This window comes from Mauremys mutica, chromosome 12 (genome assembly GCF_020497125.1).
Source record: "Mauremys mutica isolate MM-2020 ecotype Southern chromosome 12, ASM2049712v1, whole genome shotgun sequence".
NCBI classification, from domain to species: domain Eukaryota; kingdom Metazoa; phylum Chordata; order Testudines; family Geoemydidae; genus Mauremys; species Mauremys mutica.
The window spans coordinates 7250417-7274328 of NC_059083.1; the positions used below are offsets into that span (position 1 = coordinate 7250417).

The following is a 23912-nucleotide window of genomic DNA, read 5'->3' on the forward strand; positions in this document are numbered from 1 at the left end:
TTAGCCTTCAGATTTGCAGTGATAAAGTGAGATGAAATCATAATGCCCATAAGCTCTTGCCACGCAAGATGTTGGTTACTTGTCATATTAACTCGATCCTCAAAATGAAGCCTCCAAACACAAAGTACAAAGTTGAATGACTTGTTTTAAAACTTGGAAGAGCAGCTCAGAGACCTCTCTCCTTAACCTAAAGAATAGACGCTTGTGGCAGCCTGCATGAAAAAGTCCTCAGAGCAGACAAAAAATTGCAAACCACTACCTATGGGATCCTCCTAGAAAAAAAAGAACAAAGCCACTCACCAGCGGGGCTATGAGTTACAATTCATCATAGCCAGCGTATCAAAGGCATGTGACAGATGTTAAAGAGTCAGCGTGATTGATGTGATCTTCCCCTTTATCAGTGTAGTCTGTGTACTAAATGCTGGCTAGCAACCAGATTGACAGCACTCAAGGAAATCAGCTGAGTTGCCTTGACAAAAAATTCTTCATAAAGTTTCCCTTAAAAAGGAGAATGTGGACAGAGCAATAACAGAGAAGATTTTTACTGTCAAAATAAATTCTTTAGTAAGGCCCTAATGGTCACTTCCTTGCCCTAAATCTTTTCATATTATAGGCCCAGCTGGATTTCATTAGACTCCAACTCACAGGTGATAACCCAAAGAGTGGTAGATACCTCTATTACCTTGGCAAGTGACAGTGGCTCATACACAAGCAGAGATGACAGTGTTTGTCCCCCCAAAATAAATCCCTCTGCTCTGGAGTCTGACAATGTGGTCTGAATCTGCATGTTATTTTCTGAGAAATGGGGTTAAAAAACCTTCACAGTGAAAACTATTTGATTGCATACGTCACTGGAAGCAACACAGATCCACCAGCAGTTTTTGTCACTTGGAACAGCTTTGCCGATCAGGACTTTGCAGAACTTAGATGGAGGCTAAGAAGCCATCTGTGCCTCATGCAAAGCCCTTGGCACAAGATATCAACATGTTTTCGTGCTGCAGTTGGTAAGAATCAGGCAGTGACTCTGGCTCCCATGATTCCAGCCACTTGTTTTCCCTCTTCCTTTGTCACAGACCATCTGTATATCTCTGGCTGACCCGTGAGAACATGGCTAGGAAGACGGTATTTAGAAATTATTGTATCCATCACAGAGGGCAAATATTAAGCAGAAATAAAGATGGTTACTGCCATGGTTACTGGGTTGAGGGGGAGGGGCATGACTCTAGAATCCTCCCCTTCCAAAGGCTGGAATACCACTGGCAGCCCACAGTACTTTGTAAATTTTCCCAGAATCACCTGCTGCAGAGAGCTGTGCCATGAGCTAGGCTGTAGGTACCTCTGGAGTCCCACAACACAGGGACACAGCGATGGCGGGAAGAAATGCTGTATAGAGCTGGGTGTGGATGTGGCAGGTGCTATTTGTCAAACAACTGTTCTGCAGAGTGGCCAGGCTGCACCATTGCAGGGACCGACAGCGTCAGGTGCTGCCACTCCACAGTCTGTCCTGGTGCTTCCTCCAGGTGCTAACTCAGATCAAAAGGAGTTTCCAGCCTCCCAAGAGTAACATGAGGCAATGTATACACAGGAAACACCTGTTTAGTGTGCAAAGTTCAGAGTCAGCCCCTTTCTGAGAACAGTAAAAGGAAACTAAATTTGTCTCTTCCCTGCAGAAGCAGCTATGGCTGCTGCGAATCCAGCAAAAATGCTTCTAGGTGAACTGGCTTGTTCGGTGTGTCTAGATTATTTTAAAGATCCAGTGTGTCTAGATTGTGGGCACCATTTCTGCCAAGCCTGCATCACTCAGTGCTGGGAGGCATTGAGTACAAACTTCCACTGTCCTGAGTGCAGAAAAACCTTTTCCCAGAGAAACTTCAAACCAAACAGACAGCTAAGGAATATTGTAGAAGCTTCCAGAAAACTTACACTGGAGTCAACAAAAGAACCAGAAGTTGAGAGAGTGTGTGAAAAACACAAGAGGGCTTTAGATGTCTTCTGCCAAGTGGAAGAAATGCCCATTTGTATGGTTTGCCATCTGCTCCAAGATCACAGAGAACACACTGTGGTTCCCATAGAGGAGGCTGCTGAGGATTACAAGGTAAGAAATCACGGGACGGTGTAAATGCTGGAATGGCCAGGACTGGCATTTTAATTAAAAAAATTATGGCAAAAACCAGCGGATATGGTTAGACACCCTTACGAACAATATTTTAGCAATGAAAACAGACTTATAGCACACTGTTATTAACCTGTTCCAACCGAAAACCATTTTTAACACCAATAAGGACCCAGAAAAGTCAGTTCCAATGTGACCTGGGGGTGAAATTTATACCTATAGCCCAGTACAATTACAGTGGAACTGCTGCTGACCTGGGACACATATTCTGCTAGAACTGGGCTTGTGTTGTGCACTTGTCATGATTCAGTGCAGCCACAGGAATTGCTGGATTTTCCTGAAAAAAGGCACATTAAGGGGAGAGGAAAAGTCTCCTAGCTGAAATGTGGCATATGAACAAGTATAGTTGGCTTCAATATTGTCACCTCTTAAAAATGCCAATAATTTCTGGAAGATCCAAACTTACAGAGATTTCAGGGACCTGGCAGTACTGAGACACAAACTCTTCCAGGGCACAGTGAGGGTCATACTCACCACATAAGTCATTGTGACTGATTCCGCTTTTCTGTTTTTCATACATGATTTGTTGTGTATTTTTAGGAAGAGTCACTCTCACATGAGACATTAGAGTCTGTTATTTTTCACTAATAATTTTTAGAGAGGCCTAAATGTTTCTGCTCCACAACTTTTGACAGTACAGATGGCATTGTACGAACATGAGATCTCAAAGGATATTTTCTCCTATTCCTATGGGGCACATGTGGGTCAGGTGTTTCATCTTGTCCCAAAAAACGAACAATCACTTTGTCCACATTACCATCAAGAACTTCATATCCGTATCTGTGACACAAAACTTCATCTGTATTGATCAGTCTTCGAAAATATCTCTTCCTTACCAGAGGATCCCCTGTTGGGGAAAGATGTCTTCCTCTGTGGACCCATTTGTATCCATCACACCTCCAGTCATCTTTTTTGTCCTTTTGCCCTTTATATCTGTATGCGAGCAGCTGTCCGGTTTTTGGCTTAGAAGCTGGGAGAGGTGATATTTTGTCTTTTATAGGATTTCTTAAAATATCCAGTGCTTCTTGCAGTGAAAGTGGTCCCAATTTATACATATAAACTAAACTACACATACTGGAGGAAAAAAAAGACTAAACAATCTATTTTATTGTACTTGTGCACCTGTGAACTTTAGGTTTTGTTAAATCTTCTGTGCAGATCAGATTAGAGTTACGAGTGAGACACACACCGACTGGACAACTGTCGAGACGCAACTGATGATAGAGTAGGATGATTAAAGTAGAATAATGTATTGCATTGAAGCAACACACACTACCAAGTCAGTGATTGGCAACAATGATAGGGACCTAGGAGGTTTGTTGCCTATTCTGAGCCTACTTACGTGCAATGGTGAGCTGGAGCCTGTTTGCACAGGTTCCCGGGAACCAGTTGTTAAATTTAGAAGCCCTTTTAGAACCAGTTGTCCTGCACGGGACAACTGGTTCTAAAAGGGCTTTTAAATTTAACAACCATTAAAGCTCCAGCAGCTCTCCCCCTGCCCCCGGCCCCAGCTCACCTCCTCCTCTGAACGCTCCACCCCTCTTCTCCTCCCCCTCCCCTGCTTCCCACCAATCACCTGTTTGCGCGGGAAGCCTGGGAGGGCTGAGAAGCAAGCGGAGGCTTCGCGCAGGTGAGCTGGGGTAGGGAGGCACGAGGAGGGTTCCAGGGAGGTGCGGCCCGGCCTGGCCCGGCCGAGCGGCTCTGACCCAGCCCCGGCCCCGGCCGACCTGCTCTGGCCCTGGCCCAGCGGCCCCGGCCCAGCGGCTCCGGGCCTGGCTGACCTGTCCACATGCACCACAGTGGGGCTGCTGGTAAACAGCGCCAAATCCACATTGGTACTGGTGCAACGCATAGAGTTCATTGGTGCGATTCTGGACGTGACATCAGCCAGAGCCTCCCTCCCACCAGACAGATCTGAAACCTTGAGGGAGCTCATCGGGTTGGTCATGAGGTTTCTGTGGTGACTTCCAGGGCGTGCCTCCAACTCCTGGGTCATATGTCGGCGTGCACGTATATGGTTTGTCACACCAGACTCAGGATGCGGCCACTGCAGTTCTGGTTGGCCTCAACATTCTCCCAGTCCAGAGACAGGATGGACAAAGTCCTCACTGTGTCAAAACCTGTGCTAACCTCCCTCCGCTGGTGGTACACCCCGGAGAACATGCCCCACGGGGTCCCATTCAGGGGGCGGCTCCCGTCTGTGGAATTGGTGTCCGATGTGTCGGACTTGGGGTGGGGAGCCCATGTGGGAAACCTCCAGACTCCAGGTCTGTGGGCCGTGCAGGAACTAGCCCTGCATATAAATGTTAAGGAGCTCAGGGCGGTCTGTCTAGCCTGCGTGGCCTTTCGCTCGTGCCTAGCAGGCAGGGTGGAAGAGTTCTCACGGACAACACGGTCTCGATGTTCTACATCAACAGGCAAGGCGAGGCTCGCTCCTCAGCCCTGTGCCAGCAAGCCCTCAGGTTGTGAGATTTCTGTATAGCCCACAATATCGACTTGGAAGCCCACCACGTACCGGGCGTCCAAAACTCTCGGGCAGATCGGCTGAGCTGGGACTTCTCCTTTCAGCACGAATGGTCGCTGCACCCGGAGGTGGTGCACAGGATTTTCCGAACATGGGGCACTCCCCAAGTGGATGTTTGCAACCAGGCAGAACCGCCAGTGTCCCCTTTTCTGCTGCAGAGGAGGGCTGGGCATGGGCGTGATCTCCGACGCCTTCCTTCTATCTTGGTCGGGTCAGCTTTTGTATGACTTTCCCCCGATTCTGCTGAGCAGCAAGGAGAAGATCAAGACAGACAGGGCTCGCATCCTCCTGATCGCCCCGGCGTAGCCCAGACAGCATTGGTACGGGACTCTCACGAGCTTGGCAGTTGCCTCTCTGTGGCAGTTGCCAACCCACCCGGACCTTCTCGCCCAGGACCAGGGCTGCTTCCTCCACCCCAACTTAGCAGCCCTCCACCTCACGGCATGGCTGCTCAATGGTTAGGCCAAGAGGAGAGGACTTGTTCGGAGGGAGTCCAGTGAGTCCTCCTGGAGAGAAGGAGGCCCTCCCATGTCTGGCCTACCAGGCAAAGTGGTCTCAGTTTTCCCAGCGGGCTGCTGATAGGGGCGTCTCGCCAGTGGCTGCTCCAATCCAGCTTATACTGGAATACCTCCTTCATCTCAGAGCCCAGGGCCTCGCGCCCTCATCCATCAAGGTGCATCTGGCAGCCATATCGGCCTTTCACCCGCCAGTACAGGGCCACACAATATTCTCTCATGCCATGACCGGTCGATTCCTTAAGGCCTTGGATCGCTTCTTTCCTTACGTTAGACCCCCGGTCCCTCCGTGGGACCTAAACTTGGTGCTGGCCAAGCTAACAGGATGTCCATTTGAGCTGCTTGCTACATGCTCCTGGTCCCACCTCTCATGGAAAGTAGCCTTTCTTGTGGCAATCATGTCTGCTAGAAGGGTCTCAGCACTCCGGGCCCTGATCTCCGAAACTCCGTACACGGTATTCCATAAGGATAAGGTCCAGCTCTGCCCACACCCTTTGTTCCTCCCTAAGGTCGTCATATGGACCAGGACATTTTCCTGACGGTGCTTTGTCCCAAGCCTCATGTGTCCAGTGAGGCGCGCCGCCTCCACATGCTGGATGTAAGATGGGCTTTGGCCTTTTACCTGGAACATACGAGACCCAGACACTATGTCTCCAGAGCCCAGGGATCCAGAAGGAGAAACAGCCTGATGCTGGATCTCAGCTTGCACAGTTTCCTGCTTGCTGCTGCCCCCTTCCTTCCCTCAGGGCGTGCTGGCAACTGCAATAGCTGCTGGCAACACTCCAGTTCCCTCCCGCTGGCATTGTCTTTCATTTGCGAGCTGGGCTCTGCCAAGTCCAGCAGTCCCTAGTGGCAGCCAACATCTCTGCAGCCCATTTCTGTGGGGAAAAACAGAAATTCTGCGTGCCCAACGTTAATTTCTGCAAAATTCTGCATTGCCCAGTGGCGCAGAATTCCCCCAGGAGTACAATGTGTTATGAGTCTGTTCTCATTACTAAAATATTGTTCTTAACTGTCTATAACAGTAACTGCTGGGTTTTGCGACAATTTTATTGACTAAAATCTTGTTCTGGGCCTTTCTGACTCGTTCCAGCTTTTACACCATCCCTATATTTCTAGGCATGCACACTGCAGTGCTGCCTCCCTCTAGGCATCCAGATGCCTATTTCCCACCTAAGCCCTAGAGCAATTCAGTCTGGAGGAAGATAGGCATTTAGCTGCCTAAGTAGAGTGTGGGACCCAACCTGGTAGGTGGCCTCTGAACAGACCTACCAGATCAGGCCCCCCAAGCTAGTACACACACAGAGGCAGCCCTCCCTGCTGACTTTTAGCCCTGAGGTTAGGGTACTCACCTGGGAAGTAGGAAACACTGATTCAAGTCCTTCTTCTACCTGATGAGGAGAAGAGATTTGAACAGGGATCTGCCATCTCTTGCGTGACTGCCCTAAGCATGGGCTATTGTGATGTGGGGCTCCCTCCCTCCCTCTCCTCTGTAGAAGCTGTTCCGCTGGGGATAAAGAGTCATTTGGGCCAAAGAGGAGAAACCACAAGCATGAGAATGACTGTCTAGCCATGTGGTTAGAGCATCCACCCATTTTATTATGTATTTGATATTCTTGCAAACATAAATAAATGGGGGGAAAATCCTCCAAAAACAACCAAAACTAAACCAGTTTTTCTTTTGTCAGGACCAAATTCGGAGCCGTTTGGAGATTTTGAAGAAAGGGAGAGAAGAGATTGGGTCATTTAAATTGAGTGAGGAAAATAAAAACCATGAACTGCTGGTAGGTGCCGTTATTACTCAGAAGCAAATGTGCACAGAGACATTATCAACACACAGCTTAGTCTGAGTATCGTAAGAGGAATAGTGAGTAACACGCTCTCATCTGTGAAAGGTGATCACTTATTTCTTCTCATTGTAAAGAAAAACTTCTGCTTTAATTGAGAGTCAGCAGGAAAATGCTTCATTTAAGAAAGAGTTTTAATAATCCAAGTATTTTCACTGATAATTCTAGTGTAATTTGTTTACTTAACAGTAGTTTCTCCTTTAGTCTTTCAACTAAAGCTGGTCGAAAATTTTCAACCAAAAAAATCTTCCTGCAGATAAAAGGGGTTTAGTAGAAAACTTTTTTCATGGGAATAAGTCACTTGCAACAAATTTTTCAATTTTTTGACAGGAAATTTCAAAATTAAACAAACATTTTTGTGTCATTTCAAACTGAAATTTTCATTTTGCTTTTTTTTGTCTCTTTCTTTCTCTTTTTCATCCTTTTTTCTACTGAGTGCACTAAAACTAATTTCCAGGGGTTTTTTCCCTTCGTTTTTTCGTTTTCTTTTTGCCACTTTTTCAAAAATGGGAGATCTTTTGAAGAGGTACAGAGAGGAAGTAATAAAAAGAAAAATGGGGGGATTATTTTGTTCCATTTTGGGGAAAGGGAGAAAGAAAAATGTGACATTTTTCAAAAGTTATTTCAAGATATTTTTCAAACAAATCAAAAGAAGTTCCATTTTAAAAACTGAGAAATGGAAATAACTTTGAAATTCAATTATTTTTGCAAAATTCTCCCACCCCCCATTTTTTGGCCAGCTCCACTTTCAACAGAGAGAACCACAGCTGGCCAATCAGTGCAGCTGCTCTAGGAATCCGCTGCCCCAGAGGAAGAGGCTCACTTAGTGCCTAAAACAAAGCACAAGGACGTCTTTGGAAAGACTCCTGTTCAGTTCATTGAGCTTTGGAACAGCCCCTTAATGGTATCGCTGCTAGACATTGCCATGAAGAAGGTCTGGGTTCCAAATCTGGTCTGATTTCTTTGCTCCTAAGGCATCAGGGGCCAGAGAGTGCTCCAGAAACACCATGAATCGGCGGGCTTCTGTCCAGTTCACATGCACTCATTCCTAAGCAACCTAGAAACTCAGATTTGCATGTGCAAAAAGGAGTCTTCCCAGCAGCCCAATTTGTGCTCAAGATCCCGGTGTGGCTTAAAATTCAAGATTTATGGCGGGCCAAATTTTATGTATCCAAAACTGTTTTCAGAACTCATGAAAGCAAATGACAGAGCTCAAATTTTAGTACCTGTTTTTTTTAAGGCTCTTTGTGTCTATATGTATTTTGTGGACAGTATGTGTTCCCCAAGTCTAGTGCTTCTTAGTTTGGGTTCCACTGTTTCCCCTACTAAAATAACCCTAACCCTAACCCTAACCCTAACCCTTTCCAGTCAAGTTCTGATTCGATCCCTACACCTGCTGTGCTTCCTGTTATTAGAAGGATCTGGATTTTTTGGAGGAACCAATGATCACAGATTATCCACATCATGCAAGAAAAATTCATATTCTAAACACCAGTTAGGGCTCTTAAAAATCTATTGGAAAATCTTCTGTCTACTGAGCATAGAGTATGTTCTCCATAAAATGTCAGAAGTTAAATTCTGTGGGGTTGCAATGACATGCTACCATGTGCAAAAAATGTCCCATGGCTCCCTCCGTACTCTTGTCCTTGACCTGTGCTTTTCCTGTTTGTATCTTGTCATTTCAGAAAGAGCTGGAAACTGAGAAGCAGAAGATTGTGTCTGAATTTCAGCAATTGAGCCAGTTTGTGAAGGAACAAGAGCAACTCCTGCTGGCCCAGTTGGAAGAGCTGAATAAGGAAATTGAAAAGCGGAGGGATGAATATGTTGCCAAGTTATCTGAGGAAATATCTTCTTTCAGTTCCCTGATCCGGGAGATGGAGCAGAAGTGCCAGCAGCCAGCGAGGGAATTCCTGCAGGTGAGACAGTGTTAGAAACACCCCAGAACCTTTCACAGTTAAAGAAATTCTCCTAACTCTTCACTTTTGGAGTGTAGGAGTGAATGGTCAGAACATACAGTATTGCTAAAATATACATTATATTTCCTTAAGTGCTTGATCCAATGTCCAGTAAAGCCAATGGAAATATACTTCTTGAGTACAATGAGCATTGGATCGAGCCCTAAATGAAAATAAATTCTTCTTTTGAATTCTAGTGGGAGAAAACTCCTCCAAAAATGGCAAACTCCAAACTCTGTTCTCCCTGTGACATTCAATAAAATTAGAATGTGACAAATTCAAAACTGATGCAATGAACACTTTTTCACACATCACGTAATTAGACTGTGGAACTCATTGCCACTGGATGTCATTGAGACCAAGCATGTAGCAAAACTCAAAAAGTGAAGGGATATTTATATGGATAACAAGAATATGCAGAGTGATATTAAACCTCATGCTTCATTGCTTCAGCCATTCGCTAACTGTTAGAGAGAAGGATGATCATCTTCCACCTTCCTCTGAAGCATCTGGCACTGTCCACCTGTGGAGAAGAATACTGATTAGATGCACCTCCGGCCTGAGCCAATCTGGCATTTCCTGTGTTCCAAACCCTAACTCCAAAAAATTAAAGATGGAACCAGTCTTTAATTATGGAAATAGCTAAGGTTGAAGCTAAGATTCCATTTAAAGCCTGATTTTGCCACTTTTCCTACATATCACAAAAAGGGAAAATACAGGCCTTAAAAATGGTACCTGAGGTCTGAGGCTGTGGTAATTTTGTCTGCCAGAACTGAAGTTAGTTAGGGAAGCTGTTCATTACTTATGGTAGCCTGAACATGTAAGTAGTCGTTAGAATTCCAAAAGCCTTCTAATGATTTTATTTTTCAAAAAATGCCTCTAACTAGCAAAAAAAGAAAAAAAAGGTGAGAAATAAAATGTAGCATCCTGGACATCTCTAGCTGATATCTAGAGTCAAATTCTCTGTTGCAACCAGTGCCTGCTGTGGGCAGGATTCTTCACTCCTCAGGTTTCCTGCATCGAACCTGGGGTGTAGGATAGTGAATGGCCCTGTGTTACTCTACACCACAAACCCATTGTTCTCACCCAGCCCCAGCTTCCTGTGGATGTCAGAGCACTCATCCAAAAGAACAAAGGCAACACATTGAATGTTTTTGTTTGCATTAATAAATAACAAATAATTTTTGTTTGAACCTCAAACTGTGAAGACAAAGTGAGTCCCCTCCAGAGCAGAAGGGATCCTTGATATGAGATATGAGACTGAATTTCCTTTTCTCTCTCCCCTCTAGGACATCAAAGGCACCTTGAGCAGGTAGGTGGCTCCTTCTCACTCTCCCTTTCACTTCACAATGCAGGGAAGGGATTTTGAACATGAGACATTTCTCCCCATGGTCCAGCAGTGCAGGGTGTGGGTCTGGTTCTCAATCTCCCTCCATTAAATCTAATCTTGGGGCTGTTGTCATTTTGACTAGACTCCAGAATAGAGCAGCCAGAGAAAAGAGTGATTGACCTACAGACAGGGGTGTTATTTATAGTGTAGCTGGTGGAACAGAGACCTCAGGGGATTGGGGCTGGAGAATGGATCTCTCATTTCTAGATCATAGACTCCAAACTCCACCTAGGCTGGTAGGGATGGAAAGTCAGGGCCATCTGATGACTATTCAATGAGCTGTTTATTAATTGTTTCTTATTATGCAGTGAGCTCTAGCATTGTGCTTGGCTGGCAACAGATCTGATGGAAGAGATATTCTCTGCTCTAAAGAGCTTATAACGTGCTGTTATCAGTAGTGCTATGGCAGTGCCTAGAGGCTCAAGACAAAATCAGGACCCAACATACTGGGTGCTGCACAGACACACAGACAGAGGCAGTCCCTGACCCAACGTGTTTACAGTCTAAATCAGAGGTGGGCAAACAACGGCTCGCGGGTCACATCCAGCCCGTTGGACCGTCCTGCCCGGCCCTTGAGCTTCCAGCCGGGGAAGATAGCCCCTGGCCCCTCCCCTGCTGTCTCCCTTCCCCTGCAGCCTCAGCTCGCTGCGCTGTCAGTGCTCTGGGTGGGGGGGCTGCGAGCTCCTGCTGGGTGGCATGGCTGGCTCTGGCTGGGTGGTGTGGCTGCCAGTCCTGGTACTCTGAGCATTATGGTAAGGGGCGGAGAGCGGGGGGTTGGATAAGAAGCAGAGGGTCCCGGGGGGCAGTCAGGGGACAGGGAGCAGGGGGTGGTTGGATACAGGGTGGGGTCCCGGGGGGTGGTTAGGGGTGGGGGGTCCCGGGAGAGGGGTGGTCAGGGGACAAGGAGCAAGGGGGGTTGGATGAGTCGGGGTTCTGAGGGGGGCAGTCAGGGGGTGAGAAGTGGGAGGGGGCAGATAGGGGATGGGGGCCAGGCTGTTTGGGGAGGCAGAGCCTTCCCTACCCGGCCTTCCATACAGTTTCGGAACCCTGATGTGGCCGTCAGGCCAAAAAGTTTGCCCACCCCTGGTCTAAATAGACACAAGAGACAAAGGGCAGGGGGAGGAAGGATTAAAATCAATTTAAGGGGACATTCAATAAAGACAAAGTGCTGCATTTTGGAGGGAAAAATCAAATGTACAGCTATGAAATGGGGAATAACTGGCTGGGCAGCAGTGCTGTGGAAAAACATCTGGGGGTTCAAGTGGATCACACAGTGAAGGAGGCGGCAGTGTGATGCTCTTGTGAAAAAAGGCAAATGTCACTGTGGGATGTTGTCCCAGGTTGCTGTATTCACCGCAGGTGCTGCCCCCTCCTGGCTGCTCTGGGGATTAGCTCTTCCAGGGCCAACCCCTCCCCTTGCGTCTCTCCCCCCGTTGTCTCTCTCACACTCTGCAGCCTCATCCCTCCCCCCAGGAGCTGCAGCTTCCTCTGCATGACTCAGCCTCCATCCAGGTCATTGAATGGTTCCCCTGCTGGGGTGCAGCGTCTCACTGGAGCAGGCAATGCCACTGTTGCCGGCCCAAAAAGGCCTGAGGCAGCAAACAGTGGTTCGTTGCCCGGTGTGCGTCGCACTAATTATCACACCAGGGTGGAGAATGCAGAAAAAGTTTATTTGAGCTCAAGTAAGGTGCCAGGGAGATATTACAATCTCAGATCCTGCACACAGATGCAAGCTGTGTGTCTCTTCTTATACATGATTTCAGTTACACATCTCTATTACCCCCCACACTCCTCCCCTTACTACCCCCCCCCTTCCTCCTCCCATATAGTAGACACATTGTATAGCTAGCGTTTACATTAACAGGTTAAATCATTCTTGACAGCAAACAATCTATCTGCTAGTAACTTTTCAAGGCTGTTAGCCTGGTTCACTTCGGAATTTATTATCTTGTCTCCCCTCTTTATAAACTAAACACAAGTAATAAAAGGGGCCTCTTTTTACTATCTCCTGCTGTCCGTGTTGTACTGATAAGAAGCAGTTACACATTCCATTCTCACTTCTAACTTGGGAATTCAACTAGAGTTTAACATAAAGGGACTCTTAGACCAGCATAAAATAACTTTGGTTCAATTCAGGCCTAGTACAGAAAGACTTCATTAATACTGTGGTTTTCCATCTTCCTGAATTACCTAGGAATATGCCTAATGGCACCAACAATTCCCCCCTTTGAGAATACTCAACAAACATTTGGTTGAGTTTTCTCATACTTTGAAGACAAAAAACAATTAAACTCTAGGGAGCTGGGGTATTCAGTCCCACATTCATCCTCCCTATGGACCCGGTAGGATTCGGTATGTGGAAGCCCACACCCACCCTAACCGGTCCTCATGCCTGGAAGGAGCATTGTGAATGTTCATACTTCCATCCAGAAAGTGTCCAAGTATGTCATCCCCCTGACCACAGATCAGATGGTTCCTGATAGTCTGTAAGGGCAGTGGGCCAAGTCCGGTGCTCAAGATCCATCTAAATATACCAGATCCCACTGCAATACCTTCCCAGTCTCAGTGATTCTCAATACCATCTCTGTCAGCAACTTCTGGGTCATAGAACTAAGGGTGGAAATGACATGTAACCCACCAACTCCAGCCTGTATTTGGGATAGCTGAGCTCTAAAAATAAGGCTAGTGGCCCCTTCTAGTTAGCCCAATTTCTTATCATGTTCCCAGCTTGTAAGAATATTTCAAATGGCTGCTGTATTATTGGCCTGAGTCCACAGAGATCTGATCAATTCCCTCTTCTTGCAGAGGAAACAACCCAGGCTCTCTGTTGTGTTAATCGTATGGCAGCCCCTTGTGAGCAATACATGCTGAAGGATTTATCCAAACCACAGGGCGCAGCCTGTAGAATAAACCCCAAAATCTAATCAATACCACAGTCTCAAACAGGGGTCCCACAAATTTCTTCCTGCCAGTGTATAATTCTTGGTTTCTACACCAGGGTCAGTCCTTAATGTCCATTTTGGTCAGGAAATCCTGGATTCTGACACTTCACAACGCTGTTGGTGGTCACCAGGACTTAATAAGGGTCTTTCCAGCATAGAGCCAAAGCAGTCTTTCGCTGGTGGAGCTTTACATCGATCCAGTTTCCTGGTTCCAAGGGTGGCAGGACTCCTAGGGTCTTTGTGTAGTTTGTCTTTACCTGTGAAAAAAGAAACCTAACACATTTCATTAGTGCCTGTCAGCGATTTGCAGACTTTACAGCTGTGTGGGCACATTTAAGCCTCCCTTGTCTTGGTTGTTAGCTAAGTCTTAGCTGAGAGCAGTGTCCTGAAATGGGGCTAATGCCCTATTTTTAAACTCAGCATGTTAGCTATTTTTCCTCAGTTAACTCGTCCTTCTTCCTTTTTCCTTTTTGGCTTCTTTTAACCTACAAAAGAAACTTAGCCTTCACTTATACATCTTTTTCTAACAATGAACACATATACATTGCCTTTATACAGTACATTAGTCTTATTATTTAAAGTTTATCACATCTATCCTTTCACTAAAATAACTTTTTCCAGAGCTTTGGGACAACAAGTTAGGACAAGCACACCCACTTTGATGAGTTTATTTCATAGAGCCTCTAGTCCAATAGTTTCCCACCATCCCCAGCCCTCTGGCTAGAAATCTGAGATAGCCAGAAGGATCCCATGTACAATATGGGGAGTGGGTTAACTTTCCATGTCCTTGCTTCCAAAAACTATTAGTATGCAAGTTTTATTAACAATTTTCAATTAAAAGATTTGGCCAATAAAGTTTCTCTTTCTCTTACTTAAGGAGATGTATTAGACTTTAGTATACCATATTTTTCCCAATTTATCCAAGCACTTTGTATTCCAAGTTGAACAAAACAAGTATCTGTATTCCAATCCAGACCATCCCATAAACAAAATAATTTTGGCCACCAGACAGACACCACAAGACAGAACATAAAACATAAAACATAATTTTTACTGTGCCATCAAAGGCATGGTATGTTGAATGCTGTTCAGCTAGCATCAGTTTTCTCTGATTATCTGAAAGGCAAAAACAGAAGTCTACCCTTTCTGGGCAATCAATCATCACTGAAAATATACAAATACCTTCGTTGATTTCAGGCAAAACAGGGGAATTACCCCATATTTTCATATATATGTTTCATAGGCAGCTTTGGTCTCAGTGACTTCTACTTTATCAGTTAGATAACTTGCATCAATACAGATGCTTCCTGACTTGCTTTGTACTTTTAACTCCTGCTTTTAAACACTGAAAGAAAACATCATCACTTATAGTGCCTTTAGAACCTAATAAGATTTCAATTACATAGCACTATATAAACATTTTTAGATAATTCAACTAAATGGGTTATAACCAAATGATTGCAATCTAAAAATTTCTTTGCCTGAATTTATTTACAAACATTTCAAAAACACCAAGAATTTTTCTCTTTAGCATTTTTACAAAGTTCAACTGCTGTTCCCTCCAGCAACTACGGAGTTAACTTTTCACACTGCCTTAAATCACTCACTTGTTTTCTTCAACAACCATTTTTCTCAACTTAAATCACTATTCCAAGTATCCTCCTGGGTATTTGAAATCCCCATGTTTATACCTATTTACTCCTTTCTTCCACTAGACCCTCAAAAGTTTCCAACCCGTTTTCCAATCTCTCCGTCTGTTGTTTGCCTGCCTAGGCCCGATCCTTCTTTTCTAGCTGAACCGTTCTTTCCCTAGACACCAATTTGCTCCACTGCCAGTTTTAACTAAGGGGGGGGTTGGCTTCTCAACTAGCCCCCACCCTTCTGGTCTTTTTCCCTAAAACATTTTAACTCACAAGACTACCTGAGTCTTCCCTTGTGAGGCTTGCCACCTGGGCAAAACACATGGCCCACTGGTGTTTAATTATTTAATTTCCCCTTGTAGCAAACACACTACTATTACGGTGTATGCTGAGCACAAATAGTTAAATTTTGGCAAGTCCCTGAAGGACTGGTACTTGCTTAACCAGGGCTTCCTTTTCTAACTGGAAATCCTGTCTCAAAGCCTGCAACTTGCCCTGAGCGCAGGTTTGAGTTGCTGTCTGGGTCATGATCTATGCTCTTAATTGCTCAATTCTAGTTATCAAGTACATATTTGTTCTTTTTCTCCAACTACTCTATTGCCCAGTCCTGCTGCAACTGGGGGTAGAACCCCTTTCTAGTTCTCAGACTTACTGCAGCTGAGAGTAGGCTCACCTTTAATCATGCAATCCTCAACATATAACACCAACAGTTCCAAACAAAAGAAACACAACATAACAAAGGTAAAACAAATAGATGGTGTAAATTCTATAGGGCTTCCCCCATTCTCAATTACTCACCAAACTCTGACAAATCTGTTACCAATTTATCTACTGCAGGACGTTGGGGGAGGACAAAACACACCATATAACCAAACCCCAAAGCTTCCCCAAGCCTTAAGTCACTTTAATACTCACACATATCCAGACTGACCACGTCTGTATATAACATTCAGAAAAGGGGAATAGGTGGACGGGAGATTATTCTGTATACAGCTTATCCAGTATTTCCAACATGCTTCCACTCTTGGGAGAGCTGTTCTTTTACACCCTGGAATCTCCTGCAGTGTCTCTTTCAGAGATCCCAGTTCAGGTCACCAAGCCATACCAGCTCTGGGATTGCAAAGACTGTTAAATCTCACTGAACAGTTAAGCTTTGCAAATGCAATCTCAGTTCTGTAACTTAGATTACCTTTAATTTACCTCTGTCTATATTTTCCCACAGCCAGCTGGGGCTAAAAGCAGTTTTCCTTTGTACTTAACATAGCCTGTGTTGACTCAGAGCAGCTCTCTCTTTATCTCTGGGCGAGTTTCAAATTAACCCATTCCTAGACAGATTGCTCACACTGTGTCAGAGGCTTTTCTTTTGGTGATTAAAAGCTCCTCTGAGATATATGATCTTATCTAGATTGAAGATACCTTCTAATGGACATTGTTTAGATGGATTTTCACGCGTGTAAAGATTCCAATTCTCTAAATACCTGCAGGTTTCAGAACCATAATGTACGTACATGTACTATACTGGGGTACCCTTAGGGGGTGAGGTAGAACGTTTAGACTGTCCCTTCCCCCCTTTTCCACTTACACACACAAAGAGGGGGGCCCTGTCCGCGCTAGCGGCTCATAAACTAAGAATCTCTCCCTACAGGACACTCACACAGGAGAGATTAACGAGGATGACTGACTCTTCTACATCTCCTTTCAGCAAAGAGCGTCGGCTAGTCTCTGGGAGACACAACGCCGTATACTCTAATTGCATTCAATGAGATGATCAGACTGTCAGTAGCCCACACGGAAAGGAAGTGGGGGGAGGGAAGATGGGTTCACACATTCCTAGACCCAGGCAGCTTCCTCGCCGGACGATGCCAGGCTGAGTCAGCCCACCGTGGGTCGGATCTCCTAAAGATCCACTAGTTACTGGGCTTGCGTTAGACTACTCCTGATCATTAGCATTTGCTTCACAGGTTAATCTGGGCGTCTTCCAGCAATGGGGGGGGGGGTGCACACACACACACACACACACACACACCCCAAAGCCATTATTTCCTATTACCACGATGCATCTTATCTTGCTGCACAGTCAATAAATTCAGATGGCATGAGCCCAACAGAGACAGACATCCCCAGGGACAGTTCTCCTCCCAGTGCAGCTCTGGGGCATATGATGGGGGATTTTTACAAGAGCTCTTTATACAAAGAGTTTCAAAAGCTACCCATTCGCTAACAAAACAAAAGTAATTGAAGGATCATGTTGTAATTAAGTGATCCTTCTGGTGGCCACCTTTCCTGGCTCTCTAGTTGATATTGAGGCCAGTCTACTGTACAGAACCTTTTTAGTTTACCCTTAATCATTGGATCCAAACCAAACACTTTCCAATTTGCTAGAATGCATTCTGGGGGCATACACCGTGCCCTGCCTGTACTCTATCCCTGCCCCATACCTATGGGAAGACACTGGGCGTCCCCAGGTCTTAACAGGCAAACAAAAGGTTAACAGCACTGAACTGTTCCTACCTTTTCCACAGGACCGGTTCCTCACCGTCGCCCGCAGCTGCTTCTCCACTATCTGAGTGCGTTGCACCGTTGTGCCTTCCAAGGTCGGTCTGACACGTCCCTGCCGAGGCCCCCGGTAAAAGCACCGGTGCGCGCTGGCATCGGCTGTGACTGTCGTCCACCGGCCATTGGAGGAGTCCGGGCAAGGCATAATTTTGCCTCGAGCCCACCCAGGGACGCCAAGACTGTTGCCGGCCCAAAAAGGCCTGAGGCAGCAAACAGTGGTTCGTTGCCCGGTGTGCGTCGCACTAATTATCACACCAGGGTGGAGAATGCAGAAAAAGTTTATTTGAGCTCAAGTAAGGTGCCAGGGAGATATTACAATCTCAGATCCTGCACACAGATGCAAGCTGTGTGTCTCTTCTTATACATGATTTCAGTTACACATCTCTATTACCCCCCACACTCCTCCCCTTACTACCCCCCCCCTTCCTCCTCCCATATAGTAGACACATTGTATAGCTAGCGTTTACATTAACAGGTTAAATCATTCTTGACAGCAAACAATCTATCTGCTAGTAACTTTTCAAGGCTGTTAGCCTGGTTCACTTCGGAATTTATTATCTTGTCTCCCCTCTTTATAAACTAAACACAAGTAATAAAAGGGGCCTCTTTTTACTATCTCCTGCTGTCCGTGTTGTACTGATAAGAAGCAGTTACACATTCCATTCTCACTTCTAACTTGGGAATTCAACTAGAGTTTAACATAAAGGGACTCTTAGACCAGCATAAAATAACTTTGGTTCAATTCAGGCCTAGTACAGAAAGACTTCATTAATACTGTGGTTTTCCATCTTCCTGAATTACCTAGGAATATGCCTAATGGCACCAACACCACCACATCCGTGGCTGGGTGGGGAACTCGAGCCGCCCACTGCTCCAGGGTCCAGCCCAGGGACCCTGCCACATGCAGGCAAGGTCTGCTCGCTCCCTGGGCTGCTTCCCACTCCCCTCCCACAGGCCTTCGTCTCCACCCTGCTCTCTTACAGGGGTTAGACTAGATCTGGGGTTCTCAAACTGGGGGTCGGGACCTCTCAGAGGGTCGCTAGGTTATTACATGGGGGGTCGTGAGCTGTCAGCCTCCACCCTAAACTCCGCTATGCCTCCAGCAGTTATAATGGTGTTAAATATATAAAAAAGTGTTTTGAATTTACAAGGGGGGTCGCACTCTGAGGCTTGCTGTGTGAAAGGGGTCACCAGTACAAACATTTGAGAACCACTGGAGTAGAGGACCCTTGCAGTCCCTGCTAACCCTACGATTCTAAGTACTCTCTTCCGTCCGGGCCCAGCTCCTAGCATGCTGCTCTTTCCCTGGGTTCCCTCCTTCCCTTTCGAATGCACAGAGGGGGGCTGCAGACTTCCTCACGACAATCAAATTGCATTCGCAGGTCCTTAAATTTCACCCCGTTATTCCTGTGTTCAGCCTAATAACTTGTATTTGACTATATCCTAGCTTGCTTTGACTACAGCACCTTCCAGAAAGCCAGTCAGTCTTGATTTAAAGACATCAACAGATAGTTATGCTTGAAGCTCCCTGGAAGTGGGGAAGCCACCGGTGCCCAAACCATGGCCCCACCCCTGCTCCGCCTCTTACCCCGAGACCGCACTCCCTCCTCACTCCTCTCTGCCCCCTCCCCCCATCACTTCCCTTTAAGGCATGTACAAAGGGAGAGAGCAGAGCTCTCCCACTTTTAAAAGTGATGGGGCCATGGCCCCCGTGTTCTGGTGCCCTGTCAAGAGATGGAGAATCCACCACTTCCCTGGGCAGTTTCTGCTAATGGTTAATCCACCCGCACTGTTAACAATGTCTGTCTGATTTCCCATTGGCATTTCTCTGGCTTCAGCTTCCAGCAATTTGTCCTTGTTCTGCCTTTGTTTGCTAAACTGAGGACCCCTTTAGTACCAAGTATATGCTCCCCATGATGGTATTTATACCCTACGCTCAAGTGCCAGGGATCTCTCAGGACAAGGCATTTTTACCAGCCCTCAAATCAGTTTTGTGCGTCTTCTCTGCACCGTCTTCACTTTTTCAACGTCCATTTTAAAATGGGGGACACAGGAACTGGATGCAGTTTTCCAATATCGGTCTCACCAAAATGAAGGGGAAGCTTGTAGTGTCCAAGCTGTTATTGGACCTATTCCTGTGGCAACAGAGAATTTAATCCTCCAGGGTCTGCTGAGCTACAACCGTTCACTAGAATAAAATACATTTTAGTAAAACACAAATATGAATGAACTCCACAGCGAGTAACACTGGGTTGTTCTTTAGATGTGAGAGGGAGAAGTTTCAGAACCCAGTGGCCTTTTCTTCTGACCTGAAATGGAGAATCTGGGAATCTTCTCAAAGACATGCATCTCTGGAGACCATAATGAAGAAATTCAAAGGTAATAAACAGGTACCTGGGAAAGTTTCTCACATATATTACACTGATAATTGACAGAGCTGGGGAAATCTCTTAGGGAAAATAATTGTGGATGGAGATAGTCAACTAATCATTTGGAACCTATGGAACCAGCAGCTGTGACCCAACGCAAAAGCTGGGGGTGCTGCAGCACCCTCCGCACTCCTAGTTCCCACAGCTCTGCGCAGAGACTCAGGGCTTCCCCCCTGTGAGAGGGGGAGTCAGCACTTGCGGCTCCAACCCCGTGGTGGGGGAGGGGAGTGGTGCTGCCGGTCAGATGAAATTGAGCAACAGGCCGGATCTGGACCGTGGGCTGTCGGTTCCCCACCCCTGCTTTAGAGATTCTCCACCTTTTCTGTGCATTGGTCTGTCTATGAATTATGTGTTGGTTTCTGAGGGTTTGTTTACAAAGCAATTAAACACCTGTGACTGGCCTATGTTCTCCCATCACAAGGTCCCAAAGCCCAGGCTTCTGCCCAAGCCAGAGCATCTACACGGCAATTAAACAGCTCCGTTGCCCAAGTCCTTAGTTTTCAATGTTTGTGGTTATTTTTTAGTGATGTGTTTAATGGTTTGTATTGGTCTGAATTGCACTTAACCTCCTTAACAGTTTGTTTTCGTTTCATTTTGCTTTTGTGTTAGAACATTAAGAATGTGAATATATTAATAAACGTGACAACATGACATTTTGTCTTTTTCACCCTTTTCTTCCTCTAGACTCACTGTCGTCTAGACGGCGGTTGGACAAAGGTAAATTTCTGGGACCAAAACGGGGAGTGAAAACTTCCCTATGAATTATGGTGGCTCATTTGGCAGCCCCATAGTTCAGGTTTGTTTCAATTTTGCATTTGACAGGAGCTGAACATGATATTACTGGTGGCTGCACAGATCTTTCCTAAAAACAGAAAAGTAGATTCTATTCTCTATTATAATTTAGAATTTTTAAGTAGTGATTGTGTTACCCAGATGGGCTGGGGTGGGAGAGAGGGGACGAGCAGTGTATCTCCATAGAGATCTAAAGTTTAAAAATGAGCCTTTACGAAAATCAGAGAGGAACATCACACCTCATTCTCAGAACTCTTTATGCACATACATCACATCCCCTGGCAATATTATTATTATTAGCAAATGCACAAGTGGTACAATGAAGAATGGGAGAATTCAACATACAAAAATATACTTGTCTGTTTTATCTCTCTACTTTATAAGTCAAAAGAAAAAATGTTAAAAATGTCAAACATAAGCTATAAGCAGACATGCCAAATCTCACGAATTAATCATGAGAGATGCGATTTCTGAGTAAAATTGAGCCTCACTCATGATCTCGCACTAGAGCTGTGGCTGGAAAAAATATCCCGACATTTGAGAGTTCTAAAAATTAGTCTTAATGTTACTTAGAAATCCTGTCAGCTGCCCTGGGCGCGGCTGGGGCTCCTGCTGTCACCACCCCAGTGCGGCTGCTCCCCTGGGAAGTGGGAGAGGGGACCTCACTGTAGCCCCCAGGCCTAGGCAGGGTGAAGAACCCCAGGAGGAGCAGAGGTGGGGCTGAGAGGGCTTTATTATGGCCTGGGGGCTTCAGGGGGCCTGAAGTGAGCGGGGGGCTGATGGGCTGGGAGAGGGGCTGTATTGATGGTGGGTTCTGAGCAGAGAGGGTGAGTGCTGGGAGGGTGAACTGAGGGCAGTGGGGTAGGGGTGCTGAACTGATGAGGGGTGATGATGGGGATTGCAGGACTGAATTGAGGCGGGTTGGATGGGGACAGGATTAATTGCTGGGCAGGAGACGGGCAGATGGGGGGTGAGAGCTCCTGCAGCAGGAGCCAAAATCACCTTCTCCAGTACATGCGGGAGAGTGGGCAGCACTGATTGTCACATGTGCACACCCTGTGGAGGGGCCAGGGGAGTTCAAACATCAAGAGACTGAGCTAAAAACTACAATAGAATCCTTTTTAAAATGCCATGATTTTGGGCCGAATCTCATGAGATTTGATCTCTTGAAGTTGGCAATACTGCATTAGCCATTGCATAGCCTTGGGGCCAGCAGTGCGGGGTTTGGAAAGTCCCCGAGAGACCAGCACAAGCCGAGAAGCCATTCAGTGATTGTGCAGTGTCCTCACCCACCCCACAGCTACACAGAGTCATGGGGGGCCAGTGGTGTCTCTATAAAAGCAGTTTTTCTAGTGCTCGGCTGGCTGATCGTTAGGAGGGAGGGGGCTCTGCAAGGAGACGGGCTGTGCAGAGTTGCATCATTGGACAGGAGGACTTTGGATTCCCTGTGATCTGCTGGGAGCCTCCTATGATGTCAGGTCTCTAATCACATCTGTGGGGAGAGGTGGGTCCAGGTGGGGAAAGATTCCCTGGGCCTGACTGTCAAGGGGGCCAGGACCATCCCTAGGGGGTTGCAGGGTGGAAATGACGGATTCGTTTCTTCTGGTACCAACTATGCCAGCCAATCGCACTGGCCCACAGGGCCCCTGAAAAGCGCGGGACCTGGAGCGGTCACCTTGATTCGCCCTCCCCAAGGGACGGCTCTGCTGGGGGCACAGACAGGAGGCATCACACTCTGGCTGCTCTCTGCTTCGCAGCCCTAAGGCCCCTGGAGCGAGGGGCCAGGCAGACTGAAGGAAGGACAAAGGTGGTTTAAAACCAGCTCCCTTTGACCCCCCTCGTCTCCCCCCCCAGCACAAGGATGGAATCACTGAGACTCAGACTCTGGGTCTGGGGCCTGGCTCAGCCGAGCTGATCCTTTCACTCTGTCCCTGAACTGGCTCTGTCAGGGTGTGAATCCCCCCGGCCCATGGCTGAGATCTCAGCGCTGCTCCCCGTGCAGAGCTGGGTAAATCCGGGAGGGGGGAGGTTGCCTGGTTCACTCCCCAGCTGGGGCAGGTTCTGTCACTGACACGATCACACCCTGCCCCAGGGCTGAGCTCTGCCCCTCACGCTCTGATTCTCTCTCTGCAGCGAACGTGACTCTGGATCCAGACACGGCCCATCCCGACCTCATCCTGTCTGCGGATCGGAGAAGTGTGAGAAGGGGAGACACATGGCAGGACCTGCCCGACAACCCTGAGAGATTTGACACTGAGCTCTGTGTGCTGGGCTGTGAGGGATTCACCTCAGGCAGACATTACTGGGAGATAGAGAGAAAGGAAGGTGAAGTCTGTATTGTGGGGGTGGCCAGAGAGTCTGTCAGCAGGAAGGGAGATATCGATTTTAACCCTGAGCAGGGGATCTGGGCTGTGCTGTGCAATGAGGATCAGTACTGGGCTCTCACATCCCCTGATGATCTCAGCCCCTTGTCCTTGAGCCAGGCACCCTGCAGGATCCGGGTGTATCTGGACTATGAACAGGGGCGGGTGGCGTTTTTCGATGCCGGTACCGGGGACCCGATCTTCACTTTCCCGCCAGCCTCTTTCGCCGGGGAGAGAATCCGCCCGCTCTTCTCTGGCCCGTTGCTTTTCATTTCCCTTTCCTCCCTCCCGGGCCCATGCTCTTAGTGTGGGGTTCACACCGTGTCCCTGAGGTGCCCTGTCTGTGCCCGTGAAACAGGCTCCTCTCGCCCCCACCCTCCTGATCTCTATGACCCTGGAGGACTCCGTCAGTCTCCCGCCGCACAGACAGGGCTGAAGGGGGGTGACTCTCTACCCGTAGCTCTGTGGCTGTGGAGGTCTGTATGAGGCTCTCTAGGCTGGGGTCTCTATGTTCCTAGGATGCCAACTCTGTGTGGAGTGGGGGGGTCCCACCAAGGAAGGAGGGAGCCCCCTGTGGGAGGGACCCAGCCCAGGGCCAGGGAGAGACCCCTCAACTTGGGGGAGGGGAAAGCAAGGGGGAGGCCTGGCTGAAGGGGCTGGGGGGGGGGACGGGGGGGGTGTTAGTGTGTGTACGAGGCGCGAAGGCTGGAATTTTTGAAATTTTCAAAAGAACCGAAGTGACGTAAGACTCATTGATTGTCAATGGTGCCTTCTATTGCTGGTTCA

General features: G+C 47.1%; 1 protein-coding gene across 1 annotated transcript; it reads left to right on the forward strand.

Annotated features, from left to right (window-relative positions):
- The first annotated feature begins 1621 nt into the window (after window positions 1–1621).
- LOC123346387 (zinc finger protein RFP-like) lies at window positions 1622–23583 on the forward strand. Its single transcript, XM_044983755.1, has 7 exons — window positions 1622–2095; window positions 6901–6996; window positions 8745–8975; window positions 10304–10326; window positions 19806–19921; window positions 20656–20688; window positions 22897–23583. Exons 1-7 carry the CDS (start codon window positions 1679–1681, stop codon window positions 23430–23432), a joined length of 1452 nt encoding a protein of 483 aa, XP_044839690.1. The 5' UTR covers window positions 1622–1678; the 3' UTR covers window positions 23433–23583.
- Window positions 23584–23912: the final 329 nt, after the last annotated feature.

Coding starts and splice junctions, on each gene's coding strand:
- LOC123346387 (XM_044983755.1), top strand. CDS start 1,679: ATGGCTGCTGCGAATCCAGCAAAAATGCTTCTAGGTGAACTGGCTTGT. Junction 6,997..8,744: donor ATAAAAACCATGAACTGCTG/GTAGGTGCCGTT, acceptor TTGTCATTTCAG/AAAGAGCTGGAAACTGAGAA. Junction 8,976..10,303: donor CAGCGAGGGAATTCCTGCAG/GTGAGACAGTGT, acceptor TCTCCCCTCTAG/GACATCAAAGGCACCTTGAG.